General features: G+C 39.2%; 1 protein-coding gene across 1 annotated transcript; it reads left to right on the top strand.

Moving 5' to 3' along the window:
* Positions 1-1,879: 1,879 nt before the first annotated feature.
* On the top strand, positions 1,880-10,357 carry LOC137099990 (cell surface glycoprotein MUC18-like). The gene is made up of 16 exons (XM_067477525.1): positions 1,880-1,949; positions 2,805-2,938; positions 3,874-4,102; positions 4,203-4,273; positions 4,367-4,454; positions 4,758-4,925; positions 5,029-5,156; positions 5,480-5,624; positions 5,752-5,867; positions 6,011-6,152; positions 6,449-6,579; positions 7,065-7,206; positions 8,231-8,266; positions 9,284-9,410; positions 9,597-9,709; positions 10,049-10,357. Exons 1-15 carry the CDS (start codon positions 1,880-1,882, stop codon positions 9,670-9,672), a joined length of 1,803 nt encoding a protein of 600 aa, XP_067333626.1. The 3' UTR covers positions 9,673-9,709; positions 10,049-10,357.
* Positions 10,358-13,563: the final 3,206 nt, after the last annotated feature.

The following is a 13,563-nucleotide window of genomic DNA, read 5'->3' on the forward strand; positions in this document are numbered from 1 at the left end:
ATAAACACATTCACAAAATCAAGGTCTCTGAACAGTCTTGGATGTGTGAGGATTCATCTGTTTGCAGCTTTGTCAGTGGTGTTCTGCTCCCTATCAGGCTGATGCTGGGGAAGATTAACCCTCCTGTTATGTTCAGGGTCAAATTGACCCATTTTAAAGTTTAGCAATCTAAAAATAATACATTTAGTTATTTAGCAGATGCTTTTATCCAAAGCGACTTACAAGTGAGGTACAAGGCAGCAAAAATCTAAATCAAGGAAAAAAACATCAAAGCAAAGTCCTATCAGAAAAGTTCACATTTCACGAGATGCAAGTGTTAGAGCAACTACGAGACATAATACAACCCCGTCTCACACACATACACACACACACATTTTCTTGACCTCTTCTTTGAAGCCATTCACATCAAAAAATGGTCAAATTCAGTGGTCTTTGTCCCCAAATACACATCTGAGTGACCACTCAATGTGGGTGGAGTTTGTCTACGAGAACTGAGAAGGTTCCTGTCAAAAGTCAACACCTGCATTCTCACACTTCAAAGATGAAGTCAAGAGTGTGTGTGAGTGTGAGACAGCGGTGTATTATGTCTCATCGTTGCAAAGAAACAAATAGTATTTGATTTTTCTGACTGTTTTTAGCTTGTATTTTGTCGCTGGGTCAAATTGACCCGAACAGTATCTTTGTAACATGAACATGTACGAGGGTTAGAAATATGTGAACTGAAGCATTTTTATTTTATGTTGATTACACTAAAAAAGCCAAGCAGGAAAGTTTCAAAGTGAAAAAATACTTTTAAGTATTATTTTAAATTCTTAACTTTAAAACGGGTCAATTTGACCATGAACAGCAGAGATGTCTCATTTTAATTTATCCACATCACGCCATAAACAAAAAAAATCCAAATATAAAATACAATTTTTAAATTTTTTATCAATTGCATATAAAACTATTGTAATTTATATGTAGGTCTTATGCTTATGACTTATGCTCATTGAACCCTGATCTGTGAACAGTAAAGAACATCATTGAACTAAATATTGATTGAAATGGTTAGTAATGGAGTTAATGATGAGATATATTCATATTCATATTCAGATATTCATAGACCTACACTTAAAGGATCTATCTTTTTTATTATCTGTGATAAAAGAGAATATGCAGCACTGTCTGCAATAAGTTTGTTTCAGTGAGAATTGACAACATGATCAGGTCAACTTACAATATTAAAAATGTTTAAGCTTTTCTTTAAAATGTCTCTTTGCTTCCTCTTCTCCTGTGGCACATCTCATTTCAGCTGTCAATCAAAGCAGTTTATTATAACAAGATGCACCTTTTTTATATCCTAAAAGAACAAGGAAAAGCTTTATATCTGCTGACATAAAGGGGCCTGGCTTTGTGACCTATACAGCTACTATGATTTAAAATGCCTCAATGCTGAGGAGCTGCAATATTATTATTCAATTAACATGTAGTTTTCCAGCTCTTAATTGAGATTATTACTTAGAATCTACCAGATGTGATTCTAGGTAGTTATTATTCTTACCCATGTGATTTTGGCCATTTAATAAAAAATATATTTTGTTGTTTGTGGTTGTTAGTTGAACGTGTTTTCACCATTTTATTTTTTTTATTTTTTATGTTCATACAGCCAGTTTAAATTATTAAATTATGTAAAAGAATGATTTTATTACATTTGTATCAATATTGCAACATTCCAATTAAACTTTTGGTGACGTAAGAAACGCAAAGAATGCTGAAACTGTTACATGACTGATAAGCTGCTTCAGAATAAAATGATACTTTGATTGTAGTTCCTGCGGGTTTCTGGTAAGTTCAAGGCAAGAAGCCACTTTGGTGTGATACGACGAGCAACGCGGACATGGCTTTCCTGAAAAGAACATTTGTGGTTTTTCTCTATATGGGTGAGTTAAACAAAGTCCTGTTTTCCAGTACTTAAGGAATATATGAAGATTTTTCAATTAGATTGTATTTAGATTGTATTTTGTATGACAAACATGTCTTAACAGAATATTAAGAATATTAAGCATAATTCCAGTAAAAACATTGCATTGCTGAAATATTGTCTGTGCTGATTATTCTAATTCAGTAACTATCAAGGTCCTGATATTTGAATGCTCAAAAAAAAAAAGGAACGGTTGGCCGAGCACAGGCCAGAAAATGATTGTTTGTGAGGAGGGCTGACAGGGTGGTGGGGGGGGAGCAGCAGGGTGGCAGCTGGACTCTTAAAACACCAAGGTCTCGGTCTTGCAAAGTGGTTTTCTTCATATTTAAAACACTTATTCAAAAGTAAATGGCTATGTTTGTGCTCTTGTTCTTTTGTGTCCCTCAGTATTTGCCAACACTAAACTGTGACAGTTTCCAACATAATACATCTGTAAAGTGCAGCTAAAGTTAACCCATATTAATAGAAGATAGTTTTTAATTGTAGTCCTAAAGACTAAACCGAGCTTAAGTTCCACTTTTGAGGAGCTTGATAATTCCACCTTCAGATGGTTTGTACTCACAGATACTTTATTTCATGACATTAAAAACAGAAAAGATTCAGCAGTAAAGTGACACTTTTTCTTAGACTGTGATGACAAATCCATTGGCTGCTACAAGAAGTTACAGTCGAGGGAGGGATCAGGGACTGTACTGACCTTTCCTGTTAATGAATGCAGGGAATCTAAAGCCAGATGTGAGCACAATTAGGATTGAGGGTCACAATCAGAATTAGATGTAGGTCAGGAAGAACCAATGCTGACTGTGTAGTGGATTTATGTGCATGTCTATGTGTTTTTCAGCCTGGACAAAGGTGGAGCTGACAACACAGGAGACTGTTGAGGTTTACCTGGGTGACTCTGCTCAAATCCTCTGCCAGTATAACGTCACTGATGGGAACAATCAGCCCAGTGATTTATTTGTCCAGTGGTTTGTGGTGAGTATAACTGAAACTCTCTGACACAATTCAACTGCTCACTTCTTGTGTAGGTCTGCTGCTTAAAAGTCAGTCATTTGAATCATGGCCAGTGACCCACAACTGTAATTGAATCATCAGGCTATTTAATTGCCTCCCTTATTGTCGACTCAACAATAAAAAACGATAAAAAAAAGTTGAAAACATAAAATAAACCACAGACAAATCTAAGCTATAATGCAGCATAACAATAAAACCATTTTTTTATAAGAGAGAATTTATTTCCAATGGAAATTTTACATCAACATCAATGTTTGTCCTGCAGGCAGCTTTTGATTGTGTTCACTTTAATCATATTGTCAGGACAAAGGAGACACACAGGCTGTGTGAGTGAATAACTTTTCTATCAGTGTAGTGTTGAAGAATGTGTCATTCAGGGCTGAACTCATAGAATCTATCAATCAATATCATATGTTATCCTAAAAGTGTATCCACAGAGTAATAACTATATATAATTATAGTATATTTCTAAACAAAATAAATGTATTAATAATAACTAATTGATGCATTTATTGCTTTCAGCACCTTCAAAACTTGTTCCACATTCCATAATACCTAAAACAAAGACCTATTCTGGTGATGTTAGAAGAAATTATACAACTTTTGATTTAATATTCAGTTTGAGGGACATATGGGTCCCAGTGAAACATGGGACAGACATTAAGGACAAGTGCAAAAAAATAAATATATGCAAAAACCAAAATTATTTGAGAATTTGAGATTTTTAACAAGACGAAATGTGTCTGAATCAGACTGACTCAGCTGAGCGATGGCTCACATTGTATGTTTGTTTCACAGCAGCAGTCAGCTGGACACACATTTTACTCAGCATTTTACTCCATGATACACAGTTAAAGGTGATGTGTCAGCCTGACTACATGTCCTCTTTTCTGCAGAGACCTGACATCACGGGCTCATGGACACTGATCTTCTACGGTGATGACAAAGAACAGGAAGTACTCGACAACACGGACTACAGTGATCGGATCAATGTGACTTTGGACCATCAGGAAGCTCAACTCACCATCCAGAATGTCCAGCTCTCTGACAACAGGCAGTTTATCTGCCACGTGCAGGAGAAGGTCTTTGGGTTTGCTGTGGTCACGACCGATCTCAGAGTGTTTGGTAAGGAAACCCACCAAACATTAAATGGATTTCAGATTAGCTGTTGTTTAAAGGAACATTCCAATCTGTGAGATTTGTAATTATTCTTTTTCTAACTCAGCTCCTCCAGACGCCCCAGTGATCAAGGGTGTTATGACAGGAATATCTGTGACCAATGAGATGCCATCTAAGGTGGGCCTACTTAATCTTAGACACTGTTAGTCCCTGAAATCAAGTTTCCTGTACAGTGCTGCTAAAGATTGGCCAATGTGACTTTCCATCCAGGTTGCATCATGTGAGGTTCGTAACAGCTTCCCTGAGCCCAACATCACCTGGTACAAGAACAGCATGCCACTGATGTCCTCAGCAGGACGTAAGTGCAAAGTGTAGATGAGACACTGTGTCTGGGTCTCACCTGTATCACACTTTGAATTTTCTGTTAGCAATCGAAGCTGTTAATGTGAAGCATCAGTGTGTTTCTATTAAAGCCTGATAGCAGCTGTAGTCTTGCCAGGGTTGTAATCATGAGGACCAGATGTCTAGATCACCTAATTACCAGCTGACAGCGACAGAGAAACAGTTGGAATATGCACTTTGTGACCTCTACAGCAATAGGTGTCAGTTTCATAGAACTTCTGTCCATTGTTACACTAAACATCTGTATTGTGTTTGACAGATGCAAATGTGAGCAGAGATCCCAGAGGCTTTTTCTCCGTCCAGAGCACATTGGAGTATAAAGCGGTGAGGGAGGATGAAGATGCCTATTTCTCCTGTGAGGTCAGCTTCTTTGTCCCAGGAGGCGTCAGAACGTTGGAGTCCAACAGCGTCAACATCACTGTTTACTGTGAGTTAACGTTGAGCCTTTCTTGGAAATGACCTTGTAAAATGACTTTAGCAGCTCGCTGAATAAGCCTTCTTAATTTGAGTGTGTGTGTGTGTGTGTTTAGACCCTAGCACCAAGGTGGAGATGTGGAGGGAGTCGCCCCAGGGCTTGGTCAAAGAGGGGGATACAGTGGAGCTGCGTTGCCATGGTGACGGCAACCCCCCTCCATCCTTCATTTTCCACAGAAAACAAGTAAGTTTCACAGTACGTGGTGTAATATCGGTTCGGCCTTGTCTGCCTCCATCTCTACTTTCAAATACCGTGGGTTTAGATATTGGGCCTAAATATATTGTCGGCCCACTGAATCCCCCTAATGGAGTCTGTTGGGAATTGCAGCTGCATTGTTTCACCACATGATGAGTATCACATGCAGTGTGCAACATTAAAACTTGAAATCCAGTAAGGTTAGGGAAACTATTCTTTTTACACTCCCTGTCCCCTTGAGATTGTTGGCGTTAGCTAGTAACATTCCACAACATGGACAGAGATGACAACTTTCATTCATTTTTGAGCAGGACCAGGATGTGGACTTGGAGAGCAGTGGCCACGTGTTGATCCTGTCACCGGTGTCACGAAACCACAGCGGAATCTATCAGTGTCGCCCTCTGGACTCTGACGAATACGCAGACGTCAAAGGAGAAATTCAGCTCCCTGTGCACTGTGAGAAGTGGCCTCACACACACACACAAAGACTCCACCTCCATACTGATTGTCTCATGTGAAAGAAAGCGATAAATCCATTCCTACAGCATTTGATTTCCTTTTCTTTGCTGTTTGTTGTGTTCAGATTTGGACCCAGCTGTTGTGGTGCCAAAAGACTCAGAGGTGATGCTCAAAGGGGAAGATCTGACTGCAACCTGCAATGCCCTGTCCTCTCTGAAAACACACACTGTCTGGTACAAGGTATGTACACAGTAGACCAGAGACTGGATTGAAAATCTTACTGAAAACAGTAGAAAAGAAAAGGATAATGAATATGTTTAGATGATGTGAAAGCTAATAAATAGCTGCATTAGTGTGTGTGTTTATGGTTTACATGTGTGTAGGATGGGAAGCAGGTAGGCACGGGAAACACACTGCACCTGCAGGACGCCACCTATGGAACAACAGGACAGTACCATTGTGAGGTCTCTGCTCCCTCCTTCCCGGCCTTGCACAGCAGCGGCTCTGTTCACATCATTGTACGAGGTCAGTGGCCCCACACGGCTCCCTAGCTCAGCCACCTCCTCCTCTTTTTCTCACATTCCAAACCTACCATAAAAAGGTGAACTGGACCCTTTCAGGTCACTGGAGGGCTTTTCATGTGAAACATCTGTGCAGGAAGCGTTGACTTCCACTGACACTAGCTCAGCATTAAAGGAGAGTAGATATGAACTGGGATGTTTGAGGGTTAAGAATTTCAATTCTAAGGTGAGGTGAGGGCAAAGGGCTGAGGAAATGCTTTATGTCACTCAGCAAATATATGTGTGTGTGGGTGTGTCTAGGTGGTCCCCAGCTGGTTGGAGAGGATCAGGAAGTGCAGCTGGAGGAGGCAATAGGCAGGATGGTGAACCTGAGTTGTGAGGCTGAAGGCTCTCCACTGCCCAGCATCTCCTGGAACATCATCGGCACCCAGGTCACCAAGAAGGCTCACGACACAGCACTAACCTGCTTCTGTTAGAGGAGCTTTGTTTGTAGTCATGTCAATGGTGGGAGCAGTGTTTTTCATTGAAGCCCTCAAATTTCTCTCATGGTAGAGTCCGACTTCCAACTTACCCAGATTTGGGGGCTGATTCTAGTCATTGTAGAGTTTCCTGCTTTCTTCTTGTACATAGATCGTTTCTCTGTAGGTGCAGGAGCCATTATTTCTGAATGAATACAAAGAGAATACAAAGAGTGTCATTATTTAAGATGATGTTTGCTTTAAATTCAAATGAGATACGCAGCCTGATGGGATGAAAATTCCACTCACTTTCACTTCTCATGAAGAAACGTTTGTTCTGGTACAGATGCAAAGCTTTGCACCCAACTGTAGTTATACCAGCTGTGAAGAGCATTTCTATTGTGCCAATATAAAACACATGGTTTCTTCATCAACAAGGTGTGTTTGTGTCTCCACAGAACTGGAAGGAGGTGGTAAGAAAGTCGAACGAGTACGTGGCTCAGAGTGTGGTGTCAGTAAATGTCACCTCGGACATCAGAGCTCTTTGCAACGTTTCCAATGACGTGGGCACTGAAGTCAAAGCTTTCAACATTAAAGCCAGTAAGAGCTTCTCTCTCACTTTCCATGTATGAGTGGATGGATTATTAAAAAAGGGGCCATTTAGCGAGTGAACCATTAATCTTTATTCTCAGTTCTCTAGTGCAGGGAACAACCAGGTTTTGAATTGTTGAATTGATTTCATGTTATTCATTTTTCCATCATATTGGAAAAAAACAAACAAAATAGCACAACCACAGTAAAGTCAGAACATTGTGCTTCTGTATGTGTTTCACCAATTCTAAGTGTATGAAATCTGGAATAACCAGCAAAAGGTTTTTCATACAGCATTTGAGTTATTTTGGATTGAAAGTTTCAAAGCCTGTTTGAAAAGTTTTGGTCACTGTCGGGCTTTAATGGTACAGGCAGTAGAATGTGGCTTCTAACTAGGGACCAAACTAGCGATTGTACATTAGGGGATGAACTAGGAGACGTAGGGTGACCTCAATGCTCATTAAGGTTTAAACTGCTAAATCAAGTTTAAAGGCTCTGAAAACCAATTTTGTTAATCCTTTACTTATTGTTAACAGTGGGATAAAGCACAGTTTGCTAAGTTCATAGATTGTCTTTTTCTCTAAGCTCTTTTCACCAAAGACAAGAAGATGGTGTCTTGTACTAGCTCGCACTAATCAGCATTTAGCAACAGTTAAGGGAAAAATCACATGACACGAATGTTACCAGGTTACCCTCACTAGTGTGTCCTGTGAGAGAGCTGTGCTCTTCTTTCTCCATGCTGATCTTTAGTGCTACCACTAGTCCCTCTGGGGACTGATATCACGTGAGCATCGTTGCTCAAATAAAGCAAGAATGAATCTATGATCTATGTGAAAGTTGTTTGTATGTGAAGGACAAAAAGCTGTCACTTCAACAGGTGGATGAAGTCAGCAATCTTCCCTTACACCTGCAGTGTGACATGAGATTGGGTGTAATTCCGTGTGTGTGTGTGTGTGTGTGTGTGTGTGTTGGGTTAACAGTGGTGGACTTGGACAGACGCTCACTCTCTAAGTGTTGTTTTTCTTCCTCACAGTTCCCAGTGTCACCACACCAGCTCCCTTCACTCCTGGTAAGAGTTTTGCCCTGACAGCTCTTTTGTCAGATGCCTTTTCCCCTTTGCCCCATCTCTCTTCTTTCTGTGTTCACGCTTTAGTCTAAGTTCTGTGTGAGACAATTCCATACATTATTTATAGTTTCATGCAGGGACTCTTTGGTTTGCTGGCAGATCTTTGACATATTAAATGTCCCGTTTCATAAAAGATGAAAAGTCAGATCACCAGAAAATTCCAGCAATTCAATCATGATATTCTGCCCGAATGCTCTGCAGTGGTAAAAACATTATTTTTATGTCCCGGAATTTTGAAAGAAAACAAAAATAAGCTAAATACATGTAGTGTTGATTCTCTCTTGAGAATTATTAATAAAATAAATGTTTGTTTGCTTTTCTAAATATCCACTGATGTCCTGAGGGGCTGAACCTCTTCCAGGTGTTACATGATCAGTTTGACTTAGCTAAAAATACTTGTACAATCAGAGGAAACGGTTTCTACACACAACTAGTGGAAAATCTAATAATCAATAATGTATAATAAAATATGTATGTGTGATAGAATAAATACCACAATCTTAGTTTTTAACAAATTCAAACATCTGATCTGAACAATAGAATTCAGGAAAAGGGGGCTGAAGTCATTGGGTGAGAGGCAGGGTACAGCCCGGACAGGTCTCCAGTCTGTCTCAGGGCCATCACAGAGAGACATACAGAGAAAGACCATCATCACAATCACATTCACTGCTACAGGTCATTTAGTCACCAATTAACCTAACATCATGTCTTTGGACTGTGGGAGAAAACTGGAGTAGCTGGAGGAATGTATGTATGTATGGATGTATTCAAAGATAAGCCAAAAAGTGCTCTACAAATAAAGAAACCAAACTATTTTATGTGGTTGGTACACAATGAAGCAAAGGTCAAATCCTCTTAAACACCGCAGCTGTCAAAGTAGCAGCTCAGAGATGAGAACAATTGTTAGATGAAGTGAACTAACAGGATTTTCTTGCTCTCTGTGTTTGTGTGTTCATGCAGCTAAGGGCAGTGGGGTGATCATAGTAGTCATCATACTGTGTCTGCTGCTGCTGGCCATCAGCAGTGTCCTCTACTTCCTGTATAGGAAGGGAATTATCCCACCTGGACGCTCAGGGAATCTGGACATGTGAGTATTGTCTCTGCTACTCAGTACAGTAAATATGTATTAATCCTCAGAAAGAAAAAGAAAATGTCGTCATGTAGTCTTCAACAAATGCACTGTTAAATCCTGGGACTGTATCCAAAATGTTCAAATTATGAGTCAAGTGGACCTGGGAAGACTTATTGTGCCAATCCTCCTTTCTGTCAACAGCACCTCAGAGAGGACCCCCAAAGATGACGTGATAGAGATGGTCACGTTGCAGAGAGTAAGGAAACTGTCGACCTAGAGTCCATGGAGTCATCAACAACGGCCCTGATGAACAGGTAACTATTGTCGTGGATGAATAGTTGAGGATAAAACAGGAACCACACACAGAGAAAATGTCTGCATTTTTCTCACTTATGTGCTTTAAGAACGTCTTTAATGCACTAGAAAAATGATTCCTGGGTTATAATTTCCCCATTTTCTCTTTCAGGTAAGTTTGGCCAACTACTGGCTTGTTCACAAACACTTCCTGTTTTCTCTGATGTTGATCCATAGCAACTCCTCCTCCTCCTCCTCTGTAGATCAGAGCTTCTAAGTAATGTGATGTGTGTGCAGTGTGTGTATGTGTGTGTGAAGGTGGGCTTACACTGACACTAACGACTGACTCCTATGTCCAGCAGGAGGAGCAGGAGGTGGTGGCCTTGGACCGTTTGTGAAGGTGACAAAGGTTAAAGATTGGTGATGTGCTGTGCCTGCTTTGTGATTGCATCATACACTTCATTTGTTCCTGTGCTTGTTCTGATCTGTTCTCTTTTGATTGTGTTTCCGCTGAGAGCTAGTTAGGCCTGACAATGTAACATGTTAGAAGATTTCAGTCTTTGTTTTAAGTTGTTCAATAAGACATTATTTGCTTGTTCTTGATTTTTTTAAGTTTTAAAATAAATGTTGAAATTGTTCTTTTTCCAAAATGTGTGTAAATTCAGTAGAGTACATGTGATTTATTGATGCTTGTGTGTTTCTGCTTTGCAAGAAACTAAGGTCAAATAAAAATGTTTGATTTAAAGACAGGCTATTTCTTTTCTATTGACATTTGTCTCTAACGTATAAAAGAGTAGTTGGAATAGAAGCAGTAGGCCCCAAGCTGCCCTTCTCACTGCAAATCAATTCAAACATTTATTATCCATTTAGAATAAAGTGTTCAACCAACACTTTGAACAAATTACAAACATTAATTATGTGTAGAAGAATCTATTCTTCTAAGACCATTAAAGTCAAACAGTCATATTAATGTAGTGGATGATCAGCATATTCTATAAAGGAAGATGGTTATTTAGTGCATTTCAGAGGTGGTGTGAGATCATTTCCTGAATATCCCAGAGTTGCTCTGTCAAAATACGTCCATATCCAAGAATGAATCCAAATTGAAATAAAAATACTGCAGCTGTGGGGCATCTGAACATGAAACTCACTTTGCAAGACAGGTCAGTTCATTTTTGCTCAGTGATGTATCTGCATTCAACAAAGGTTTTCAGCAGTATGACTCTTGTCTGGAGGATCACGAGTTACATGATACAAAGTAGCAAATGTAAAAGACAATATAATATGGCAGCATTCGCATTTGAAAGCAGACAAGACAACTAAAGCTCCACATTCTACCAATGTCCACACCCACAGTAAATAACACGGGCAAAGACACGTTGGGTAACTTTTTTATCAGAGGAGAAAGAACTATTCAGCTACTAAGTAGCTAAATATTGTGAAGCCAACATCTGATGTTCTGTAGGCTCATTCCTGTCTGTCATCATTTGTTTTCATCTACAAATTAGTGAAATAACAAAAATGGGTCACACTGTCTCTCAGGCTGATAGGGTCTGATAGGGGGACCCTGAACTCACGGGATAAGAACAGGAACAATAAAAACAAATGATGCCTCACTTGACCACACAGGAAATTACTCCTTTGAAACACATTCAGAACAAAACATAAAGTCTCTTAGCAGATGATGAACTGGATGTCATATTCACATGTCCATGTCCAGACGGTTTCAAACTGTCTTTGTACAATGTTACTTTAGACTCAAGGTACACACTGCCTGGCCAGAAACATTTAAGTCAGCTGTGCCTAAACTGTGCGATTCATGTCGACAAACTCCAGTATGTAAATGGCAGAACGTTTGACATATCGTCATTCAGAAAATATCTAGATATTAGATAGATAGATTTACTTTCCCAAAAATTCCCATCAATTTTGGTTAATTGTCTTTTGATTTAGAGCAGGAGTGTTGACCTCTGGGCCTTGGGGGCTGCAAACCTGCTTGTTTTCCCACTAGCCACTGCTGATTACCTGGATCAGGTGTGCTCAGGTGTGCATTGATTGATCCATGGTGTAGATACGTCTGCTTTCACTCTCTACTTCACTTTTTGTGACTCATTACATTATATTGGACTCAGGATGAAATGTCATGAGAACAGAAAATGAGCTTTAATCTGTTTGCCCTCATTCTGAAGACAGAACAATGCAGTTGAGTTGTATAGGAGACAAAAGGTGAGAAGCTGCAGGCACATTGAATCATTTTTTGGTTATAATTTTTGATTTACTTCATACAACATTTACCCAGACACATTTTACTTAATATATAACAGGTTCCAATATTCGATTCTGCATGTTAAAACTGTAAGATGGACAGTTTCTGTGGATTTTCTTTCCTTTCTCCATGTTTCTGTAGCATCCTGACTTTCTCTCCTTTCTATTCAGCAGTAACTCTAAAATATAGAACCCGTCCTTCAATTGAGACTTGAACTAGTTCATCTAGTGGAGATAACACAGGTTCCTAACAACGTGATGAACTGAAGGCTGATCAAACACTGTTTGATCACTTTAGACTCACTTAAGGACTCAGAACTAACTACTTACATTCTGATCTTTCATTTGACAGGTGACTATTTCTGATCAGGCTGTGGTTTCTTTCCAGTTTCCTCTGATTCCCTCTGTGCCCCCTGCAGTGTTTGCAGCCCGTCAGCCTGACCTCCAAGGGTACGTTTGTTTTCAGTTGCTAGTCTGGGATGAACTGTTAGAAAATCGAGCGCTCCTACAACGTGCTGGTGGTCTCTGCTTTTGATATTTTATGCTTCCTGTTCTGCATGTGTGAGCTGGAAATCTTCAAATATTTCAGACCAATAGGATGTGAATTGAAGGCATTTTAAGAACCTGCAGTCGCCCTGGTAAATTCTTATTTCTGTTTATCTTTGTGTTACCTCCACCCTGTGGATTGATGGAGTATTGCAGCAGACGTTGACGTGAAAGGCTTCCTCTCTGAAGTCCTGGTTATTACCAACATGACCAAATGTTTCTCAAAGATCGTGATCGTGTTGATCGTGTCTGAACTGGTTTATTTCCCTTTTGTGTTTTAAGGACATTAATGACACTAAAAAGGAAAAGTGTCAGAAAATGTTAATTACCTGTTTTAAAGGACATTTCTCTTCGTTGGAGAGTCAAAGCAATTAGTTAATCCTGGGAATTTTGTGGCTGCTATAATTCTGTGGTTTAGATCTTAGGCCACACATTCAAAGGTGTTGCAGAAATTCAGGTGTGATCTTCAAACATCATCAATTCAAAATGTTTAAATCTTTATTGAAAGCTTTACCTTCATTCTTTCCTTTCTTTAACACCCTATTTTCTAACTGATATTATACTGATGCTGATAATAGTTAAAATCTGCATTTGTTTGCAAGACAGATAATTACATAGATCACCTTGCCTTCCTTTATTATACTCGATAACATGTGACTATGGCTAATATGCTGATATTTGTTGTGAGACGATATAAATGAGCCAAGTGTCAAACAGTTTATGCTGTAATTACTCAGTGTGTGTTGGGCCACAATGTTGCAAATGGTGCAATTTACAGTTTGGTCATTTGTGAGATGAGGTGCTTTAAAGTTTCAGGTAAAAAACTGTGGAATTATGCAATAACATTCTTGTCCTATTATTTTTTTGTTGTTTCCTATTTTTTACTGCCTCTTGTGAGATCAACACAAACCACATACACCAACACTAACTAGAAAGACCTGAATATATATTCTGTCAAAATTATTCTAGATATGTGACAACATATCATATGTGACAATTCATAATTTAAAAGTTCAATGGTTAAAATATGTACAGTATGGCTTAAAATTAGGCAAAATACCAT

This window comes from Channa argus, chromosome 15 (assembly GCF_033026475.1).
Source record: "Channa argus isolate prfri chromosome 15, Channa argus male v1.0, whole genome shotgun sequence".
NCBI classification, from domain to species: domain Eukaryota; kingdom Metazoa; phylum Chordata; class Actinopteri; order Anabantiformes; family Channidae; genus Channa; species Channa argus.

Coding starts and splice junctions, on each gene's coding strand:
- LOC137099990 (XM_067477525.1), top strand. CDS start 1,880: ATGGCTTTCCTGAAAAGAACATTTGTGGTTTTTCTCTATATGGGTGAG. Junction 1,950..2,804: donor AAACAAAGTCCTGTTTTCCA/GTACTTAAGGAA, acceptor TGTGTTTTTCAG/CCTGGACAAAGGTGGAGCTG. Junction 8,267..9,283: donor ACCAGCTCCCTTCACTCCTG/GTAAGAGTTTTG, acceptor GTGTTCATGCAG/CTAAGGGCAGTGGGGTGATC.